Raw genomic sequence first — 23,521 nt, 5'->3', positions numbered from 1 at the left:
AGCTCAACTGCGTTCTCATAAGCTGCGCAGCCGTGACTGTGTTAACCTACCTGATCAAACTGCGCCTCGCTTTACACTTTCTGCGAAGCTGTTGGAGACGTCCTCTGTCTGATAGTTAATTTACATTGCCAGACGTGTTTCAGAATATATACAAAATGCTAAAAATATATTTCAAATATTCTTCCAGTGAAGTCGAATTGCTTCTTGGGATAGTTGTTAGGAGCAGGAGCGGGAATACACAAGCTGAAGTGGAATTGTGCATGCGCAGTCAACACCTTTCGTTTACTACCACGAGGTGGCTCTGCTGTCTTTTCTGTATGCTTTTTATTAGTCGTGTGACTCTCTTGGAAAAATGCGCAGGATTCTTTGAGCGGTGAAATGTTAGCAGTGCACGCCTTTCAACAGGTAGGTGGGAAGCATGTCTTTAGTTACTTATTTATGGTATGTTGTCGGTACAGTGTTGGATTTGTTGCAGTTCAGTACGCAAAGCGATATTTTATGCAACGAGCATATTGAAAAGGAATGCACTTTAGCAATAATGTGTCAGTAGTAGTCAGTTTATAGAGGACTCTCCCGCTCGTGTTCTGTAGAAGAGGTGACTGCTTAGGGAGCACCTAATGACTTGATTGTCACCTTGTACATTTCACTCTTACTGTTATTGTTTGCGTTCATTTGTTTTCCATTGCTACATGCATATCTGTTGTACACCGTCAAGTATTTTAAATTCATGTCTTATTTTAATGAAGTGTGTGTGTGTTTATTTAGTTATACAAAAGGAAATATTTTGACCTCAGAATGTTCCTTAATTTCAGGACATGCCATGTATACGTTGCCGATTTATTTCCATACTGTAAGGAAGCTGACACAGCTGGCTTTCAGGTGTCCGAGGTCGACAACTCGGAGTCGGTGCTGGGCGGCGTGGTGCCAAAAACTAACCCAAGATGAACATCATTCCAATAGGAGATGCCTGCTAAGCGTACAAAGACATCTTAACAACAACCGTGAGTGGGTTTGGCTTGGCCTGACGGATATGTCTGTCAGGTTTAAAAGCAGCAAGTCCAGTAAAAAAGACAGAAAGATTAGAGAGGAGGAGGAGGAGGAAGAAGATGACGATCCGGAGAAAAGCGATTATGAGGATGAACCTCAATCTGACCCTAACCTGCCCAAGGACTTCAAAGATTTGGAAAAGTCAGTCCAGTCCTTTCGCTATGACTTTGTTATGAAGGCCGGACTGGACATTGCCCGCAAGTAAGTTCTCATTTTGGCTTTACACTGCTGACATCCATACAAATCAAATTAAATTGTATTTGTCATGAATAGTTATACACTAAGTACAGTATGTAGTGAAGTGCTTGGTTGCTAAACTCCAACATTACATTGAAGAAGAATATGAGGACAGTACATACTAACACACGACTTTACAAATATCAACAGAAACTTCAATGTTAAATGAATACAGTATGCATTATACCAGACTTGTGAAACATGTGACTAATGTAACTCAAATATAATGAAATAACTCATTGTAAGAGGGTCCACAGTAGGGCATCATGTAGCTCTAAACAAATTGACCCAGTTTAGGATGTGGATGGTCTGTCCAAAGGAGCTCCTTTTCTCAGTGTCTCTGAACTGGTCTTCATGCAGCAGTCTTGTTTTCCTGACTGCAGCACAGAGAAGAGGCCATTGTTGGGCTGGTTGGTATCTCTGATAATTTAATTTGTCTTGGCTCCAGATAGCATTGTATAGATGTCCTGGAAGTTTGAAAGTGTAGACGCAGTGGTGCGTTGAGCTGACTGCACCACTCTCTGCCGTGCCTTGTGGTCCTGCTGTGTGCTGTTCCCAAACCAGACAGTAATATTTCCTGCCAAGATACAGTTGTGCTTGAAAGTTTGTGAACCCTTTAGAATTTTCTATATTTCTGCATAAATATGACCTAAAACATCATCAGATTTTCACTCAAGTCCTAAAAGTAGATAAAGAGAAACCAGTTAAACAAATGAGACAAAAATATTATACTTGGTCATTTATTTATTGAGGAAAATGATCGAATATTACATATTTGTGAGTAGCAAAAGTATGTGAAACTCTAGGATTAACATTTCGTTTGAAGGTGAAATTAGAGTCAGGTGTTTTCAATCAATGGGATGACAATCGGGTGTGAGTGGGCATCCTGTGTTATTTAAAGAACAGGGATCTATCAAAGTCTGCTCTTCACAACACGTTTGTGGAAGTGTATCATGGCACGAACAAAGGAGATTTCTGAGGACCTCAGAAAAAAAGTTGTTGATGCTCATCAGGTTGGAAAAGGTTACAAAACCATCTCCAAAGAGTTTGGACTCCACCAGTCCACAGTCAGACAGATTGTGTACAAATGGAGGAAATTCAAGACCGTTGTTACCCTCCCCAGGAGTGGTCGACCAACAAAGATCACTCCAAGAGCAAGGCGTGTAGTAGTCGGCGAGGTCACAAAGGACCCCAGGGTAACTTATAAGCAACTGAAGGCCTCTCTCACATTGGCTAATGTTCATGTTCAGGAGTCCACCATCAGGAGAACACTGAACAACAATGGTGTGCATGGCAGGGTTGCAAGGAGAAAGCCACTGCTCTCCAAAAAAAACATTGCTGCTCGTCTGCAGTTTGCTAAAGATCACGTGGACAAACCAGAAGGCTATTGGAAGAATGTTTTATGGACAGATGAGACCAAAATAGAACTTTTTGGTTTAAATGAAAAGCGTTATGTTTGGAGAAAGGAAAACACTGCATTCCAGCATAAGAACCTTATCCCATCTATGAAGCATGGTGGTGGTAGTATCATGGTTTGGGCCGGTTTTGCTGCATCTGGGCCAGGATGGCTTGCCTTCATGGATGGAACAATGAATTCTGAATTATATCAGAGAATTCTAAAGGTAAATGTCAGGACATCTGTCCATGAACTGAATCTCAAGAGAAGGTGGGTCATGCAGGAAGACAACGACCCTAAGCACACAAGTTGTTCTACCAAAGAATGGTTAAAGAAGAATAAAGTTAATGTTTTGGAATGGCCAAGTCAAAGTCCTGACCTTAATCCAATCGAAATGTTGTGGAAGGACCTGAAGTGAGCAGTTAATGTGAGGAAACCCACCAACATCCCAGAGTTGAAGCTGTTCTGTACGGAGGAATGGGCTAAAATTCCTCCAAGCCAGTGTGCAGGACTGATCAACAGTAACTGGAAGTACCATACCATACCATACCATTTTTATTTGTTAAGCACTTAAAAACACAGCATTACAACTGACCGAAGCGCTGTACAGTTAAAACAAGCAAGACTAAAAGCAAAATATTAAAAACAAACATTAAGAGAGAATTAAAACAGAGACACTAAAAACAGTTCAGGGGACCCAATAAAACAGAGAAATAGCAAAAAGCAAGTGGAAATAAGACAGGTTAAGAATTAAAAGCCAATGTGAAGAAGTGCGTTTTTAGGTGTGATTTGAATGTGGCGACTGAAGTGGCTTGCCTAACCACTAAAGGTAAGGAGTTCCAGAGCCTAGGTGCACAGACGGAAAAAGCCCTTTCACCACGAACTTTAAAACGTGCCTTGGGAACGGTTAGGAGCAGCTGATCTGCGGATCTAAGAACACGAGGGGGATTGTGACGATGGAGCAAGACACTCAAGTAGGCAGGGGCTAGACCATTTAGTGCCTTATAGGTTAAGAGGAGTATCTTAAAATCAATTCTGAAGCTAACCGGCAGCCAGTGTAGGGTTTTTAAAATCGGTATAATGTGTTGGCTTCTGCTGCTTCCAGTTAAAAGCCTTGCAGCTGCATTTTGAACCAATTGGAGTCTAGAAAGAGTGGCTTTACTAATACCATATAGGCAGGAATTAGAATAGTCGAGCCGGGACGTAATGAATGCATGGATTACTGATTCCAAGAGGTGGTAAGGCAGAATTGGTTTGAGTTTGGCAATTCGCCTGAGATGGAAAAAGCAGGATTTTACTGTGCTGTTGACTTGAGCATCCATTTTCAGGACCATATCCATTTTGATTCCAAGATTGGAAGCAGACGAAGTTACTGGAATGGGAAGAAAGTCGAGGCCAAGGGGTAGGGTCTGTTTGCGGTCAGGACTAAAAACAATGACCTCGGTTTTTGAATCGTTCAGGTGAAGGAAGTTTACAGCCAGCCAGTCCTTAATGTCAGATAAGCAGTCGAGAAGAGGTTTAGTGGAGTCAGTTGACTTGAGGGAGAAATAAATTTGGCAGTCATCAGCATATAGGTGATACGAGATTGCATGTTTTCTAAAAATTACACCTAAAGGCAGGATGTAAATTGAAAAAAGTAGTGGAAATGTGTAGTTGCAGTTATTGCTGCAAAGGGGGGGTCACACCAGATACTGAAAGCAAAGGTTCACATACTTTTGCCACTCACAAATATGTAATATTTGATCATTTTTCTTAAATAAATGACCAAGTATAATATTTTTGTCTTATTTGTTTAACTGGTTTCTCTTTATCTGCTTTTAGGACTTGAGTGAAAATCTGATGATGTTTTAGGTCATATGTATGCAGAAATATTGAAAATTCTAAAGGGTTCACAAACTTTCAAGCACAACTGAAATTTTAATAGTGAATGTATAGAAGTTCTTTAGTATTTGAGTGGGCAGCCTGAAATCCCTGAGGCGTCTGAGGTGGTAAAGACGTTGTCGTGTCTTCTTCACCAAGGTGTCGATGTGCTTGTACAAGGTCAAGTCATCTGATGTGGAGACCAAGGTGTCTGAAACTGTCCACCCTCTTCACCTGAGTGCTGTTAATACTATGGGGGTGGTAGTGCCTCTGCTGTTTTTTCTCAAAGTTTACAATCAGCTCCTTTGTTTTGCTGACATCCAGGAGTAGACAGTTGTGCTACACCAGTGTGGTAGAATCTCCACTTCATCCGTGTAAGCCTGCTCATTGTTGTTAGATATCAGGCCTACCACAGCTGTATCAGCAAACTTAACATTGACACTGAGTTAGGTGCAGCCATGTGGTCATATACGTAGATCGAGTATGGTAGAGGACTTGGAACACAACATACACACAGAGAAACAAACAAAAAAAAAAAAAAAACGAAAACACGGATTGTCATTTTTAGAGTAATGCTCAGCTAATTGTAACAGAAGTGCTATTGGGCTGACAAACAATAAAATTTATACTTCCACTGGGATTCAGTGAGCTAAATAATACTGACCTTTTGTGCAAAGTGTAAATTTAAATTTGTGAGCTTGTTTCAGTTTTTTTTACATCCTAGCAACTGACACTTTTATTAAGTTTTAAAACATATGGCGGACATGTTTTAATTACATAGCTTTTACAATCTCATCCCAGCCACATTATGAAAGGATTGCAGGGGTGACAGGAGTGTAATTGGCACTGTTCTACACAGTACAGGATTCATTTGTTTTAGCTTGAAGCAGCTCCTTTAAATGATTTTTCCTGTAGCAGCATTTTGAAAACATTTTTTGTGACAGAGTGAGGAGCCGAGCAACACATTTCGGAGTTTAATGAGTGCTTATCCTGACTGAGGACAGCCATTTGAAGTGGTTTGGGCACATAGTTAGAATGACTGTTGGTTTTACAAACTGGTGGTGTACCAGACACAGTCCACTTTAGAATGCAGTTTTACGTGTCAAATTAAAATATGTCATAATCATGAAAAAATAACTTTGACTTGAAGAAGACTGAAGTTATCATTTAATTCATAGGTCACAGCAAGTCAAAGGGGACATTTAGTCCATTTTCTGTGCATTGTGAAATACCACAAATGTCACAGGAGGCAAGAGAAAGGGTCATTGATTTGCTGCAGTTTCTATACCAGCATTGCCAGACACAATGTTTCATTTCATTGTGTCTCAACAGAAGACAAGCGGTTGACAGGAAAGATCTAGTCAGCCTCAAGTGACTGTACCCAAACGGGTTAGGTGCAACAGATTGACCTATCTGAGAGTTCATTAATGATATGCCACATTATTGGTGTATCATAATGCAGATATCGGTAAAAGGAAAGTGAGAGCCTGGCCTTACATCTCTAAAACATCATGCCTCACTGCCTTGAGTTTACAATGGACTCCTTAGCCATAGCGTCAGTTCCTCTTAATGGATGAGCTGAAAATCAGCCTGTTCAAACAGACAGGTGAGCAAGCACCTGAAGGAGGAAAGGAGAAAGATCTGCAGATGCCTATGGAGTGTGTTGGCATACACCATGCAGACTGGACAGAGCAACACTTCGTTTTTAATAAGGTACATTAAAGGGCTGAAACTGTGCAGCAAATCATCATTCCCTATGTGAGGCCACACAATCTGACCCTACAGCAGAACAATGCTAGGCTAGTAATGGCTGTTGTGGTCACAGCTATCCTGAGGAGTGAATACTGGTGCGCAGGTACCTGCCTTTTGTCTTGAAGTTAGCCCCAATGGTCTACATTGGGATGCCCTGGATGACAACGATGTAACACTGCAACAATTGGTTAAGATCTCACAAAAGCTGATTCAGGGGCCGTATGTGTTAACGATGTCCGTGGTGGCTGAAGAAGGTACTGAAGGATTGCAAGGCAGCTATTGTTAATGTTTACGGTTGTTATCTTTTTGTTGTTGTTTCATTACTCACATTTGTTTTTTTAATATTTCAACAATGTAAGAGCATTGCATCTCTTTTTTCCCCATCACTGTATATGTAAAAAAAAAATTTTGAATGCACATAAGGCAAGATTCAACAGTGCTACAGTTACCCCTTTCAGGGGCAGATAAAGGTTTTCAGTGTGAGATAACTCATCTGCCTGCTCACTAAAAATAAACCACACATTCTTTGCAGTTCAGGCACAACAGAACGGATAAATCTAAAACGTGTCTCTTGCTTGTCTTCCACTGTTCAAATTGAAGCATTCATGGCACAAATATTTTAATTTTTTCTGCTAACTTTCCTGTCCAGCTGTCAGAATGACCAGCAGTTTTTCCTGGTGCTAGTCTTGACTGCACACTGTGCCTTAATGTACATCAATTTCACATTCACTGAAAATGGTTGGTTACCTTTCTAATATAACATGTGATGCACATGTTAGTGAAACATTGGTTTGTATCGGGATAGTGCTGTCATCCTTGGATTATTCCTTTTGGTCTGCATCCAGGTCTAGAAGACCACCTGTAAAGCTATAGTGACTGTAATTCTTTTACTGGGACTTACCTGCAAATCATTCACAGTCCGCTTCATTGGACTTACAGTGCTGCCCCCCTGGTGTTTACAGCACTGGTTCATCAGGTCCCTATTTCCTGTATTTTTCTGTGTCAAAAGATTATCTGCAATTTATAGGAAAGCCTGCCATGTGTTTTATGTTTATAAGAAATTTTGGAAAATGCATGGTGCTGTGAGAGCAGCATGCCGATATGGTGGGTAGCCCAGCGGCCTCATGGAGCCATTGGCCTGGTTGTAGTGCATGCAGACTTCTCACATTCTCCTGATGTATGTGTGAGTTAGTGTAGGTGAGTGCAGAAAAGACAAACATGGACATAACTTCGGATTATTCATTCATTCTACAACAAGCACACTCTTTCAATTTTATGTGCTTGTGTTAAAAAAAAGAAAAAGGAGCAGGAAGATCCAGAAGTGTGAATTCATTCTTATGTGTTAGATGTGAATTTTGATGAAAGTGAAACACAAACTGTTAAGCAGAACTGATTTTGAATACTTGAGAGAGACAGAGGTGGCATAAATAAACTGAAAATGAATCAAAGGCAGACATTGGTGTCAGAATTGGTTGAGTTTTTAACTCTCCAAACATAGTTTGCGCTGAGAACTAGGACTGGGAAATAGTGATGTAAACTGTTATGTCTTGTTCAGTTTTTGTTTAAAATAGTGCTTTCCTGTTAGATTGGCTCAATCACTTTACATTAGAATGTCTCTTACAGCAATAACAATACATAGATTTGACTTGGAGTCACATAGTGCCACTAACTAACCTGACCTGTGGTATGGGAAGAGACTAGAGAACCCAAAGAAATTCCACTCACATTCAGGGTGAATGAGCAAATTCTGCAGGGACAGTGACCTGCTTGGGGGCTGGGGCTGGGTTTCACGTTATAAAAGGTAGATATCAAGCTACTGGTGTTAAGTGTATTCCTGATACTACCGATCTCCTGTAAATTATAATAAAGTGTATGCACTGGCAATGGTTAAAAGTTTTAGCTTTGGAATTCTACTGGCTGTAAGGCAAAGATAAAGTAGAACAAAACCTTTTGGTTGTACCTGTTTTTGATGCTCTTCATGTGAACAGAGCGAAAGCAAACATTTAAGAAATTTCCACATGTAATAAAATGGATGTTGCATGAATCTGATTAATAAGTGGGGCGGCACGGTGGCGCAGTGGGTAGCGCTGCTGCCTCGCAGTTGGGAGACCTGGGGACCTGGGTTCGATTCCCGGGTCCTCCCTGCGTGGAGTTTGCATGTTCTCCCCGTGTCTGCGTGGGTTTCCTCCGGGCGCTCCGGTTTCCTCCCACAATCCAAAGACATGCAGGTTAGGTGGATTGGCGATTCTAAATTGGCCCTAGTGTGTGCTTGGTGTGTGGGTGTGTTTGTGTGTGTCCTGCGGTGGGTTGGCACCCTGCCCGGGATTGGTTCCCTGCCTTGTGCCCTGTGTTGGCTGGGATTGGCTCCAGCAGGCCCCCGTGACCCTGTTTGGATTCAGCGGGTTGGAAAATGGATGGATGGATGGATGATTAATAAGTAAAACGATGGTCATCATGCTTGAATGGCTACATTTTCTTTGGTGCTTCTTTTAATCACTATTTTGATTTCTTCGTTTTATTAAAAAGAACTGTGGAAACACAAGCTGAATGATTTTGAGGTGCTTGAAGGATGGAGTGTGGCTGACCCCTGCTGGCTGATTTTGGGAGTGTTGACTTTATTTTCTTGCACCGAAACTTGGATGCCTGAGTGATGTGTTAATTCTACTGAGCCTCAAAAAGCCCCTAAATATCTCAACTCCTCTTCCCATCAGTTTTTCCTGGTGAGGGTTGCTGTGTCCTTAATATATTAACTAAAAATGTGAGATTAGGCTGATATTTCTTTTTACCTCCTTCAGAATTAGTTTTAACAATCATCAGTGTTAGAATGTGAGAAAATAACCCAATGCAGTGCCAAGACCTAAAGCAACTTATGACAAAAGATATATATATGTGTAGTTTCAGTTTATGCTGTTTATCTCAAGCAGCTAGTTTATTTATTTTTCTGAATTATTTTCTTAACAGCAACTTTTTTGTATTAATAAAACAATTTTTTCCACATGTAATTTATAAACTATCCCTCAGTATTAGAATCTTTATTGAAATAAAATAAACTGAAGTATGTTACTGTGTTCTTATGTGCTGGCTACAGGCAGAGTCTTTGCCCAAATGCATTAGGAATTTGAAAGTGAAAGACATTAATAATTGTCAGTGTCGGCAATAAAATCGGCTAATTAAACGTTTTTGTTGTTACTTACACATTCTGATAAATGAGAAATAGTATGATGGTGCCTTAGTTAAATGCTACTTCACAGTTCCAACAGACGGTGTTTGAGTCCCAACCCTTTTACTATCTGTGTTGCTTTTGCCTGTTCTCCACGTGTCTCTGTGGGTATTTTATTCTGGTTTTCCTTCCATTTGCCAATGGTATGCATCTCAGATTTGTTGGACCAATTTGAATTAGATTTTCATGTGCTCCGCCATGCAATGATTGTTTTTTGTTATTTATGCAAGATTTATTCCTGCCCTGGGCTGAATGTTGCCACACACCTCCAAGGCCCATAACTAGATTACAATAAGTAAGCTTTGTAATTGGATGGATGGATGGGTGGATGATAAGTGAGCCATCAGATGTTACTGTGCAGCTCGCAGTGCTATTTGACAGGAAATCATGAAGAGCCATCTTAAATTCACACTGGATATGAGTCTGTGGTGGGTACTGAGGAGGAGCCCTGTTAGCTAAATGCTAAATGTGTTTGCCCACCTTGGCAATGTCGGGAGAGCCACTGGTCTCAGCTTATAGCGATGTTTAACATATTTTAAAATCCACCTCATCCTGAGCATGGTGATATCCAGAAGAGTAACATCTGTGGGGATGGGAGATAATTATAGTTACAAAATGACAGAGCATGAATCTACAGTAGGTAGTAAATATGACATGACAAAAAATGAAAATGAAATCTCTTCAAGTGTGACTGTTGCCAATTAATTAAAAGCTCCTGTCATGAACAGTAGTAACTGCCTATCATTTACATCCCTCAGCTCCACTTTAGTTATTATGTAAATAAAAATGAAGTGTTAATAAAATTCCTTGGTGTTTAACCAATATATTAAGTATTTTTACACACTAAGTGTATAGTTAATAAAAATAGTAGGTTCCTCCCACTGTCCAAAATGATACAGGTTAGGTGGATTGGCCCCATTGTGTTTGTGTGTGTATTTTCACCCTGTGATGGACTTGCACCCCATCCATGCGTTGTTCCTGCCTTGCGCCTGATAACTACTAGGATAGGCTCCAGCAATTCCATGATCCCTGCCCTGGATATGCATGTTAAGAAAATGGATGCATAGTATTCATCCTGAATTATGACCTAAATATTAAAAAGAAATGTACAATTTTCTAATAATTAAGAAAGATAGGTTAAAGGGTTACAGCTTTGGAATGGGTTCAAGTAGATAAATGAATGACTGATTTATGCCATCTGTAATGAACTTTATTTTAAATTAAAAAAAAAATGGGATAAAAGGGGCAAATTATCTTTTTTAAAACATATTGATTTTGTGATGAACCAAAGGGCAGTTAAGGCTACGTTATATTTCAGGCAGAGACAAACTTGGCCTGCTTCATGCATGCAGAACAGTATCGGCAAACCCAGAGGAGCGTCAGTTCATGCTGTCACAAACACAAGGAGCTTTCAGACAAAATTTACTACAGAAACAGGTGCATGACACCATTCTTAAATGATCTAAGTGGAAACATAGACCTCCAAACAACTTGGTTCTTGACTCAATAATGCTAAACAGTGTTACCATTAATTTATAAAATTTTATTTTACAGTTATACTTCTTTGTGTACTGCCTGAGACTAGAATGTGTAGCATTCATTTCTTTTATAAACAGAGGCACCGTAAGCCTGTACATGTACCACACCAGTACAATGAGCAAGTCATCTCGGTATTCGTGGTATAGGACTCCCTTAGGTGTTGAATTGTTGAAAAGGTCCTTCTATTCAGAAATGTATGGGATTATGATGTTCCATCTTATTTTAAAGGCCATATAACCCAACATAGCTTGTCATTTCTCTTCATCCTCTTGCAAAATGTAGAGTTTTAAAGGTTTTGGTTTATTTGATCCATATAGCTCTGCATGTCTGTGAATAACAAAATCTAAACTGCCATGTTTTGTAAGGGATTTTGTTTTGCACTCACAAGGCACTGCACAAATAAGACATGAAATGAAATGTACTTGAGTTGTGAGCAGAAAACAGAAAATTATTGAATTATATGCTAGGATTACAAGGTTCCCAGTTAATGTCTGCCCTTGTATGGCAATAGGGAATAGACCATAAGCATGTGTTAGCATTTCTGCTTCCAGGACAAAACAACGTCTAAAGATTCTTGGCTTTTTGATCATATTAGGTTTTAAAGAATTTGTCTATTTCGTTGTGTTTTGTTTCTTATTAATGTAGTTACTGTTCCTTTTTCAGCAAAGTGGAAGATGCATTCTATGCTAGCAAACTGAGACTTAATGGACAGAAGCTTATAAAGAAAAGTAAAACGGTAGGTAATGCAATATTCCTGGAAAAAAGATATGTTTGAGGTCTGCTGTGTAGTTGAGATTCAGGTGACTGTGTGGCTTGTTAATCCAAGATCTAGGCAGGTTGAGTTGAAGTTCAAATGCCACTTGTAAGATGATACACACACACGTGCACAAGCTGCCAGAGTGCAGAGCGGTAAGTTGCAGGTTAACATACAACAAACGCCTGAAAGCCACAAAAGCATGAGGGTTTTGCCACATTTACTTAGTGCACTCTGTATACTCTATGCCTGGGAAGTGTATTTACTGTGTGTTACTCTGACAGAACAATCGCACTTACCTGAAACCAGTGGAATGAAAGTGTACAAGCACAGAAAAAGCCAAACTTTATTTAAATAGGTGCATCAGTTGAGAGCCATTTCTCATTTACAGTCATGACATGTCGAAGGTTTTTAAATTACTCAAAACTCTGATGGTGATGCTTTAATATTTTTTGTTTATGAAGAATTATAGTTTTGGTTTTGAACACTGCGAACATTAAGTACATTTTTTACTGTTTGAAAACTGAATTTATTCATTTTTCACCACTTATCCAGTACTGTAGTGTAGGGGTGACAGTATTAGCAGTGAGACCTATACATCCCTTTTCCCTGCCACACTTGCCAGCTCACACTTTCCTCTCAGTTGGTTTTGCCCTTAAAGCATCCACAGGGTGCCATCTGTGTTGGATGCCCAAACCACCTCAATTTGCTCCTTTCGATGCAGAGGGTCAGCTGCTCTACTGTGAGCTTCTCACAGTATCTGCATCTCACACTATCTGTATTTCTGGGAAAGCCCAGCCACCCTGCAGAAAAAGCTCATTTTGGATGATTGTACCAGCAATTTCATCCTTTCAGTCATCACACAAAACTGATGACCATAAGTGAAGGTGGAGATGTAGATCGACTGGTAATCGAGAGCTTTGCCTTCTATTTCAACTCCTGCTTCACCACTATAAATCAGTGTAGGTAGCACTGCTTTGCTAGACTTCCCTGTGTCAGTCTTACCATCTTTTTTCCCCTCACTTGTGAACAAGACCCTGAGATACTTAAACTCCTCCACTTGAGGCAGTAACTCACCCCCAACTCAGAGAGGACAATCCATCTTTTTCCTGCAGAGAACCATGGCCTCAGATAAAAAGCTTCTGATTCTCATCTGTGCTGCTTAACACTCTGCAAACTGTCCCAATGTGTGCTGGAGTTCACAACATGATAAGCCAACAGGATCACATTGTTTGCAAAAAGCAGTGATGCAGTTCTAAGGCCACCAAACTGGACACCTTCCACTCCCCAACCTCTCCTTGATATACTGTCCATGAAAATCACAAATAGAATAGGAGACACAGTCTTGTGTAGACACAACTGTCACTGTGATTATACAGGGACTGAAGTCCTTATGAGTGGCCCTGGAACCCCATACTCTCCCAGCACCTCCCACAGAATACCTTGAGGAACACAGTCATATACCTTCTCTAAATCCACAAAACACATGCATATTCCCATGCCCCCTCTAGGAATTTATTTACAGTGAATTTGTCTACCATTAAACACACACACAAAAGGATAATTAAGTGAAAAGTAAAGTATGAAAACCCCAATTTTTTTTTTTTTTTTTTTACTTACCCAAGTTTGTAGTGGTGACTGAGAAAAAATATAATTTCATGTTTTCATGCAGAACAGAAAGGAAAAAAATAATTATGCATTTTATATATACAGTACCTTTCCCATGATCAAAGAACTTTGCAAAGCTTCTGAAAGAACAACGTGCAACATTGGATACAAATAATACCTGCATAAAACTCTAAATAAAGATAAATACAGGATATACAAAGCATTGAAACAGAATAAAAGACAATAAACCAGAATCAAATACAAAAATACAGAGTACTACAAGAAAACCCTGAACAAATAAGATAAGTGACACAAACATAATGGCGACCAGTGCTGCACAATGGCAAATGATTTCAAAAATGTCCATGCAAAAAAGAAAAAAACACATCACTCATTATCCATGCATATGCTCAAAAATGATTAAAAAATGTATGCATTTGTTGGTAAAATATTAATAATACTTTCAGAAAGATCAGCATAGAAGGTAAACAGGAAAGGCACATTCCCATAATTCTTTTGTTTTGAAATGAAAACTTGTCTCTTCCCCCTAATTCACTGGTAAAGAGTCCCTTCTTTAATTCAAAAGCACACAATTATGGGAACGTGTCTTTCCTGTTTATGATGTATGCTGATTTTTTTTTCCAGAAGTAACTATTAATAATAATTTAGGGAAAGAATCATGTTTTGTACATTTTGAGCATTTGACTGAATGTAGATTATGCAACACAAGTTACATGAGATTTTTTCTTTTTCTCATGGCTGTTTTTCACATTGTCTGCCACTGTAGAGCACTGTTAACCTTTGTGTTCCACCACTTTATCATAAACGTCTCTCCATTCTGCATGAAAACATGAGATTAACATTTCTTTGTTAGATAGTACTACAAAGTAAATGGGGTTAAGTAACATAAAAAATATTTTTGGGAGAAGTATTCCTTTAATCTTGAATACCTGACTCCACAGTTTATCCACCCCAAGGTACCCCCAAACCACTTTTTGTGGTCTGTGAGCCTTCATTTGACCTGACCTCCCATCTGACACTGACATTAAACCATGGGCAGGAGCATTTTGAAGGGCACAGGTTGCTTTAATTTTATTATAAAGAGCACTAATGGACCTTATAGGATGGGTTTTCTCTGTGCCCTTGGTGTAACGTGCTGTGCTAATTTTCAGTTAATCAGTAAGATGGCCAAGGATACAGAATAGTCATGTTTGTGTTTGTTGTTCTGCTAGACTTGTATTTGTAACGACCCCCAGATAAACATAAAGCTGTGTTTTTAAGTTCTTTACTTCCTGGTGTCCAGTAAAACAGCTAGACACTCTTAGTGCAGAGGAACTGTATACTGTAAACCTCTGACATTCTCAGAATTACTAGATGCTATAAACTCGCATCAAAGTGGGAAAGCAGCAGACCCTGATGGCTACCCAGTGGAATTTTATAAAATAAATAAATAAATTTAGTTCCATTATTTTTAGAAACGTTTATAGAAGCTAGAAGCAACAAAATTCTAAATCAAACTTTCTCCCAAGCATTAATTACCATATTTTTCTAAGAAAAATAAGGACATACTACAATGTGCATCATACAGACCAGTCTCACTTCTGAAAAATGATTTTAAGATACTCTCCAACATTCTAGCTAGAAGGATTGAGAAAGTGTTTCCTTTGGTAATATCACAAGACCAAACCTGATTTATAAAAGGCACATAACTTCTTATCTCCGATGCTTGTTTAATGTATATGCACTCACCAATTAACTTGAGATCTTATTATCTTTGAACCATTTGATATGACTACTTCAAACTAGAACTTGGCACTCAACAAGGATGCCCCCTCTCACCATTGCTCTTTGCATTTGTCATTGAGCCATTGGCTGTTTACTTTCAAGATGATCAGAGATAAAGAGGATTACTAGAGAAGGACTTGAACAAAACACATCACTATATGCAGATGATATGGTACTGTATATATCAGACCCACAAAATTCCATGCCATCAGTCCTAAAAGCACTAGCAGAATTTCAAAAGATATCTGGACTCAAAATCAATTTGAATAAAAGTGTGCTTTTTCCAGGGAACTCTCTGGCACACAATATTAGACTGGACACCTTCCCATTTATCTTTGCAGATCAGTTTAAATACCTGTGGGTAAACATCACAAGTAAATATAAAGCTCATTTTCAACAAAATTTTGCAGTCTGCATGGAAAAAATTAAACAAGATGTGAATAGATGATCTACCCTCCATCTGACATTAGCAGGGAGAATCAACATTGTCAAGATGAACATCCTCCCCAAGCTTCTTTTTCTATTTCAAAGCATTTGAAACATTCACTCATCCAAAGGGCGACTCTACAACAACCTAAAGCAGAATTTGGCATGGCACTACCTAACTTTCAAATTTATTATTGGGCGGCTAATATACCAGCTATAAAGACCTCAACATCGACACAGATTGCTGAATATATACAAGCCTGCAATAGAATTAAAATCTTTCAGTACTTCATGTTCCCTGCTTTGTGCCCCAGTAAATACAAATTATATCAGTATACTAGTAATAATCCAGTTGTCCTTCAATCACTCAGAATATTGAACCAATGTAGGAAGCACTTCAAGACACAGAAGCTTTTATCTCTTGCACCTCTACATAATAACCACCTTCTACCCTCTCAAACCTACACAGTATGTAACATTTGGAAAATGCCCGGGATTGAAACACTTAAATAGTTTTTTATATAGATAATGTATTTGCATCCTGTGAAGCAATTGCTCTTCAAATTTAACTTCCTATCAACACGATTTTTCCACTGCTTTCAAACTAGAAATTTTTCTAAACGGAACCTACACACTTTTCCTTACCTCCCAACTATTTATATTCAAGAAGATATACTGATCAGCCTCTACAATATATAAAAACATTTTAAAGTTCCTCCTTTCAAAGATCCCAGGGTACGGTGGGCCACAAGTTTTGGGTGTGTACCAAATTAACATCATTCTGGACAAAAGTCTTTGCCAGCCTCTCCGACAGCCTTGGTCTCACAATCCCTCCTAATCAATTAACAGCTGTGTTTGGTGTACTTCCAGGTGGGCTTAAGGTGGAGATGGACAAACAAACGCAATTGCCTTAACTTGACTATTACCATGTAGACTTACTGTGTCTTCCTCAAATGGAAGGATCCCACCCACTTCTTTTAAGTCAGGGGGTAACTGATGTTCTGTATTATTTGAAATTGGAAAAAAATGTAATTGTCACTTAAAAAGTTTTGAACAGATCCTCTAAAAATTTGGCAGGATCTAATCAATAACATTTTAGAATAAGCATCTACAGTCATGGCCGAAATTATCGGCACCCCTGGAATTTTCCCAGAAAACGTACCATTTCTCCCAGAAAATTGTTGCAATTACAAATGTTTTGCTGTACACATGTTTATTTCCTTTATGTGCATTGAAACAACACAAAAAAACAGAAAAAAAGCCAAATCTGACATTTCACACACAACTCAAAAACCGGGCTGGACAAAATTATTGGCACCCTCAACTTAATATTTGGTTGCACGCCCTTTGGAAAAAATAACTGAAATCAAGCGCTTCCTATAACCATCAACAAGCTTGTTACACCTCTCAACTGGAATTTCCAACCACTCTTCTTTTGCAAACTGCTCAAGGTCTCTCAGATTTGAAGGGCGCCTTCTCCCAACAGCAATTTTGAGATCTCTCCATAAGTGTTCAATCGGATTTAGATCCGGACTCATTGCTGGCCACTTCAGAACTCTCCGGCTTTTTGTCTTCAACCATTTCTGAGTGCTTTTAGAGGTATGTTTGGGGTCATTGTCCTGCTGGAACACCCATGACCTCTGACGCAGACCCAGCTTTCTGACACTGGGCCCTACATTGCGTCCCAATATCTTTTGGTAGTCTTCAGATTTCATGATGCCTTGCACACAGTCAAGGCATCCAGTGCCAGAGGCAGCTAAACATCCCCAAAACATCTTAGAACCTCCACCATGTTTGACTGTAGGTACTGTGTTCTTTTCTTCGTAGGCCTCATTCCGTTTTCTGTAAACAGTAGAATGATGAGCTTTACCAAAAAGCTCTACTTTGGTCTCATCTGTCCACAAGACGTTCGCCCAGAAGGATTTTGGCTTCCTCAAGTACATTTTGGCAAACTCCAGTCTGGCTTTTTTTGTTTCTGTGTCAGCAGTGGGTCCTCCTTGCTCTACTGCCATAGAGTTTCATTTCGTTCAGATGTCGACGGATAGTTCGAGCTGACACTGTTGCACCCTGAGTCTGCAGAACAGCTTGAATATGTTTTGAAGTTGATTGAGGCTGTTTATCCACCATTCGGACTATCCTTTGTTGCAGTCTTTTATCAATTTTTCTCTTCCGTCCACGTCCAAGGAGATTAACTACAGTGCCAAGTGTTGTGAACTTCTTGATTATGTTACGCACAGTGGACAAAGGAACATGAAGATCTCTGGAGATGGACTTGTAGCCTTGAGATTGTTGATATTTTTCCACAATTTTTGTTCTCAAGTCCTCAGACAATTCTCTGCTCTTCTTTCTGTTCTCCATGCTTAGTGTGGCACACTCAGACACACAACAGAAAGGTTGAGTCAACTTTTCTCCATTTTAACTGGCCTCAGGTGTGATTGCTATATTGCCAGCACCTGTTTCTTGCCACAGGTGAGTTCAAACGAGCATCATATGCTTGAAATAAAACAATTTACCCACAATTTTGAAAAGGTGCCAATAATTTTGTCCAGCTGATTTTTTGGAGTTCTGTGTGACATGATGTCAGATTTGGCTTTTTTTCTGTTTTTTTTGTGTTGTTCCAATGCACATAAAGGAAATAAACATGTGTATACCAAAACATTTGTAATTGCAACAATTTTCTGGGAGAAATGGTGCATTTTCTGGGAAAATTCCAGGGGTGCCAATAATTTCGGCCATGACTGTATTTCGGGGAATGCGCTGGTTGTTGGCTCTCCTCTCTTTGTCTTGTGTGGGGGTTGAATTTTGGTTTGTTACATTTGACTTGATTGTATGGAATGTTATTTGCTTCAAATAAAATCAATAAAAATATATGGAAAAAACAGCTCGTTCAGCTGCATGTTTTCTGCTTTTCAAGATTTTTGTTATTGCTTTTAGTTATTTGTCAAAGTGAATTAAATACAGTTTCTAACTGCAGGTAAAAATCGGAGACACGCTGGACCTGGTGCTGGCTGAAGATAAAGACGAGGACACAGCCACTGTCATGAGGGTGGTAGTCAAAAAAATACTGGGAGAAACAGCCGAAAGTGAAAAATACAAAGTTGTACTGAGGCGATGGAAAAACCTCAAGGTCACAAAAGAGGAAATTTCCAAGTAAAAAAAAAAAAAAACGAAGCATGGAAAGTCTGAGCTTACTGTTACCTTGGTGAGGGGTGTCAGATATTTATATTTTGATTTCTCTTTGTTTTTATGGGTATTTTCAAATGTTTGGTTACAGCATGTCTCTTGGTAAAGGAAGGCCTAGCCATTCTAGTGCTACAAAATAAATTACATGATTTTTACTTTCTAGGAAAGGAGAGGCATTCTAGAAAGATTTGCCCTTTTAAAGTTCATTATGATTATTTAATAATAATTATGAATCATTTATGCATCTAATATGAATGACTTTATCTTCTTATTGTTTGGTTACTATGAAAATGAATTTGTCCAGGACTTAAGTGTTCACCCTAATGGAACGGAATAGCATCATTTATCTGTGCTGGAGTTGACCATTATGAAGTGTGTGTCTTTTGTAATGATTTTCCAAATAATAAAACCATAGCTCAAATTTCAAAGGGCTGGTCTTTCATTCCTAGAGAGCTTATGGGGTTCAGGTCGACATATTTAGACACTGATTTTGGCACCTGTGAAGGAGTGAGGAAATTAATGTTCTGATTTGTGTCCCTTTTATTTACACTTGTTGTGCAACAAAACCATAAGAAAATACAATAATTGCAGAAAAGGGCTATCTTGCACAATAGTAATAGTTTTCCTCTAACAAAATTTCCTTTTTTTTTTTTTTTTTGCTGACAAATTAGACATTACATATTTGTATACTTCATGAACTTCTGTTAGTCTTCTGAGTCTACTTATTGGTGGTCTCAAAATGTGAGTTGAATGATCATCAAGCAAGTGAATCCATTCTTGCAATGACAGTGTTTATGAACATTTTGCATTAACAGTAAAATCACAAACAAAAATTCATTTTTAACAATCAGTTCACTGATTGTGGGTGGCATGAGAAGACCTCTTAAGAAGTCCCATCAAGGAGAGTCCTGTGCCGCTTTGCATCTGTTGGCTTTCACAGCGCTGCCAGCCTCTATGCAGGTGTTGAACTCCCATGTGAGAATATTTGCAAACACACAGGCTCAGCAGTTAGTGCGCTTACCTAATGACTCCAGGGACCTCTGTTCTGCTCCTGATCTGCCCCCATATTTTAAAGATGTGTCTCGTGTTTGGGTGTGAGTGCCCTGCAGTGCCCCACCTAGGACATGTGCTACGGGGACAGGCTCCAGCTCTCCACAACCTGCAACTATAATAAGCAGTTTCATAAAATTGATTGACAGTGGCAGAAGCTTTACTGGAAGTGGTTTGCACTACCTCAGAGACCAGGGTTCATGTCCCAGGTCCTCCCTGCACTGAGTTTGCATGTTCTCCCTGTGTCTGCATGCATTTCCTCGAGGTGCTCCGTTTTCCTCTCACAGTCCAGAGACATAGCAGGTTAGGTTAGTGTGTGGTCCCTGAGATGGACTGGTGCCCTGTCCAGGGTTTGTTCCTTCATTGCGTGCTTTGCTAGCTGGGATAGGCACCAGCAGACCCCCATGACCCTGTTCAGGACTAAAGTGGATTGCACAAAAAGTCAATATAAAAAATAAATGAAAGGGAAAAGCCTCAAGGCAGACTAGTGGTTAAGATGTATTTATGAGTTGAGGTTTCCATCTGTTTCCTACACCAGCTATCCAGGTCAGGGTCCTGTTGTTGGCTGGACGCTTAGACTATCCCAGCTGCATTGGATGCAAAGTAAAAGCAAATCCTGGATGGGATGGCAGTCTGTTATAGAGCCAATTCGCTTAATCACATGGTGCCAATGTAGAGTCTACCCCAATGTGGGATGTGTGAGGAAAACTGGACCAAAACCAATGAGGACACTGGGAGAACATACAGTCTTAAAAGGGTCAGCAGCATAGGACTGTAGACCTGGGGGCAGCAGCGGTAACCACCACAATGGTGACACTTTAGTAAACACGCCACATTAAGAAGAGATTTGAGTCGGGATCAACGTTCCGTTTAATATTTTTTACACTTTTAAATTTGATTTCAATGATCACTGAAGTAAAACTCATACAAATAAAGCATATTCAATTCAAAATTATGTAAAATTATTTGATGGAATCTTTTTAACAGTAGTGACTTTTTCAAAAATTAAATGTCCCCTTTGGTTCATCTTTACATTTTATTTTACATTTTAATTTTCCTAGAATCACACATTTAATAAATGGGTTTACTTTCAAATAATAAAATGAGAAGTCCAGTTTGGACTGGGCTGTGACCACCATGACTAGAGTCTGCACCATGAAAGAGGGGAGGTGGCAGGAGCAGGAGGGTGGAATGTGATGAAGTCGTGAGCCCTTAAGCACGCTCATTCGCATGTAAGAGTCATTTGTATAAGAATATGTAAACGCCTGTATTAAAGTGTAAGTATCAGTTAATTAATTATGCCTTTGTGTACAATAATTAGGTGCTCCGTTAGTCTGTCCTGCTTCCAGCTTTAATTCTGCAAAGGGCGTTAGGTCAGATAATGGCTGTTGAGGGGAACATGGAGCAACAGTTTTTTGAAAATATTAGTTGGATCTAATTACATAGGCTTGCAGTAAAGCAAATGGCATTTGGGAAAAATGTTTATTAAGTTTATTATGTTCTTTAATTTACTAATGTTTTGTAATTAAGTTCTTTAAATCATATGGAAGAAGTTACGAGTAGTTTAACGCGTCAGAATCTTCGGTTCAGCTCAAAGTGGGACTCAACAGGGAGTCGTCGCTGTACTACACCTTTTCTCTGTTACGAGTTTCACAAAATATTTGTCTTGATATGAGGAATGGGTGCATCTGATATACCCAAAAGAAAGAAGAAAAGTAGGAAAGAAATCTCTCCGGGAATGAGAAATTCCAAATTGCTAAGGATAAATGGCCCAGCAGAATGAGGAGTGTACAGAGGAGGGTAAGATGCCACAGGGAAGCTCCATAAGAGAAAGAACCACGCTGGCAAGGATTCAAAAGGACTGAGGAAACCCAAAATGTGAGGACACCAGTGTAGCACTGAAGAGACAGACAGTAGAAACCTGCACTAATCCTCCAGGACACTAGTGGGCAGGTGACACAGAAGGTGCCAAGGCTGTTTGATGCTCTATTTAGAGTATAACAAAAGGGTTGCACGAGTTTAAAGACCCTCCTAGTCACTAAGCTGCAGAAAGGGATACAGCAGTGCAAGTCCTTGTGTGCCGACCCCCCTCTCGGGTCTTTAAACCTCACCCTGAAGTTACCTTTGGGGAAACACCAGGAATCACTTAAGGGGTCAGGCCACAGGATCCACTACAATTCGGAGCCCTCCACTCTTCACTAAATATTTTTAAGCTTTAAGTAGCACAACAGGACCCCATCAGTTTCATTTTGCTATTAATATCTCAGAGGGAACGCAAGAGGTGGGCTAGGAGGTTTGGCACTTGCAATTGGTCAGAATCGTCCAAGTGGATAAGATGCAATTCGACTCTCAGCCCATTCCTCATCTATCTTTCAGGGGGACTTCTCTTGCTGTTTAACTGCCACAGGTACAAGAACAGGATACATAACTGAATAAGTGGTGTGGAAACAGCTAAGAAATGCATATGCTAGGCTGTTGAATTAATAAAATGGAGTTCTGTATGTTGATCATGGTGCTGCCGAGGAGTAATGTGTTGTATGTTGGGATACAACATACTATCATTAGGAAACATAATGTTAATTTTTACTCGTATGCAGATAACACCCAGTTATGCCTTTCATTTAAATCAGATGAAGTTTCTTCAATGTCGTCTTTAATTAGTTGTGTTAGCGAATTAAAGGAGTGGATGAATGAGAACTACTTGTCTTTAAATACAGATAAAACAGAGATGTTAATTGTTGGAGGGAATAATGCTGATCATAACAATATTTTGTCATCATTTAATTCAGTTGGAATCCCAATTAATTTTACTGAATCAGCCCGCAATCTAGGAGTTATCTTTGACTCTAGCATGTCATTTAAAGTGCATATTACAAAGTTGTCCAAAACATGCTTCTTCCATCTTAAAAAATGTTAGGAAATTAAGGCGCTTTCTAAATAAACAGGATTCTGAGAAATTAATTCATGCATTTATCTCTAGTAGGATTGACTACTGCAATGCGGCGTTCACTGGATGTTCAAACTGTTCTTTATACAGCCTCCAATTAATCCAAAATGCGGCTGCAAGAATTATTACAAGAACAAGAAAATACAAACACATAACTCCAGTTCTTAAATCCTTACACTGGCTCCCGGTTAAGTTTAGGGCAGATTTCAAAATCCTTCTTTTAACATATAAAGCATTAAATGGCCAAGGTCCAGCTTACTTGTCTTAACTTATGACTTACAAACCAGAGCGCACATTAAGATCTCAAGATGCTGGTCTGCTTATGGTTCCAAGGATTAATAAAATAACAATGGGAGGTCGAGCTTTTAGTTACAGGGCCCCTAAACTGTGGAATGGTCTGCCTGCTACTATAAATCCCGGCTGAAGACTCACTACTTCAGTTTAGCATATCCTGACTACAGCTGCTGATTAACTGTACATACTGCATCTCTGTTGTTAGTCATTAGCACTAAAACATAAGTAACATGATAGTTATAATTGGATACTAACCCTCACCTATTCTGTTTCTCTTCTCGGTACTCAAATGTGGCACTTGGTGCCACGGCCCACCTGCCAAGTTGTTTTGCCTGCCTAAGGTAAAGTCATCCCTGATGGAGGATCGCAGGAATCGTGGGAAAGAGGGGTCCTTTCATCGGATTGGCTGGCCCAACACTGTTT

General features: G+C 39.5%; 1 protein-coding gene across 2 annotated transcripts; it reads left to right on the top strand.

Moving 5' to 3' along the window:
* The first annotated feature begins 305 nt into the window (after positions 1-305).
* On the top strand, positions 306-19,228 carry mtres1 (mitochondrial transcription rescue factor 1). Of its 2 annotated transcripts, none has more exons than XM_028797631.2 (4): positions 306-405; positions 813-1,248; positions 11,715-11,787; positions 18,599-19,228. In XM_028797631.2, the coding sequence occupies exons 2-4, from the start codon at positions 821-823 to the stop codon at positions 18,776-18,778; spliced, it is 681 nt and encodes a 226-aa protein (XP_028653464.2). In that variant the 5' UTR covers positions 306-405; positions 813-820; the 3' UTR covers positions 18,779-19,228. The 2 variants fall into 2 exon arrangements, with proteins under 2 accessions (XP_028653464.2, XP_028653465.2); XM_028797632.2 differs by lacking the exon at positions 306-405 and adding an exon at positions 416-441.
* The last annotated feature ends 4,293 nt before the right edge of the window (positions 19,229-23,521 follow it).

This window comes from Erpetoichthys calabaricus, chromosome 3 (assembly GCF_900747795.2).
Source record: "Erpetoichthys calabaricus chromosome 3, fErpCal1.3, whole genome shotgun sequence".
Taxonomy (NCBI): Eukaryota; Metazoa; Chordata; class Cladistia; order Polypteriformes; family Polypteridae; genus Erpetoichthys; species Erpetoichthys calabaricus.
This window is presented reverse-complemented; position numbering and strand designations above follow the sequence as displayed.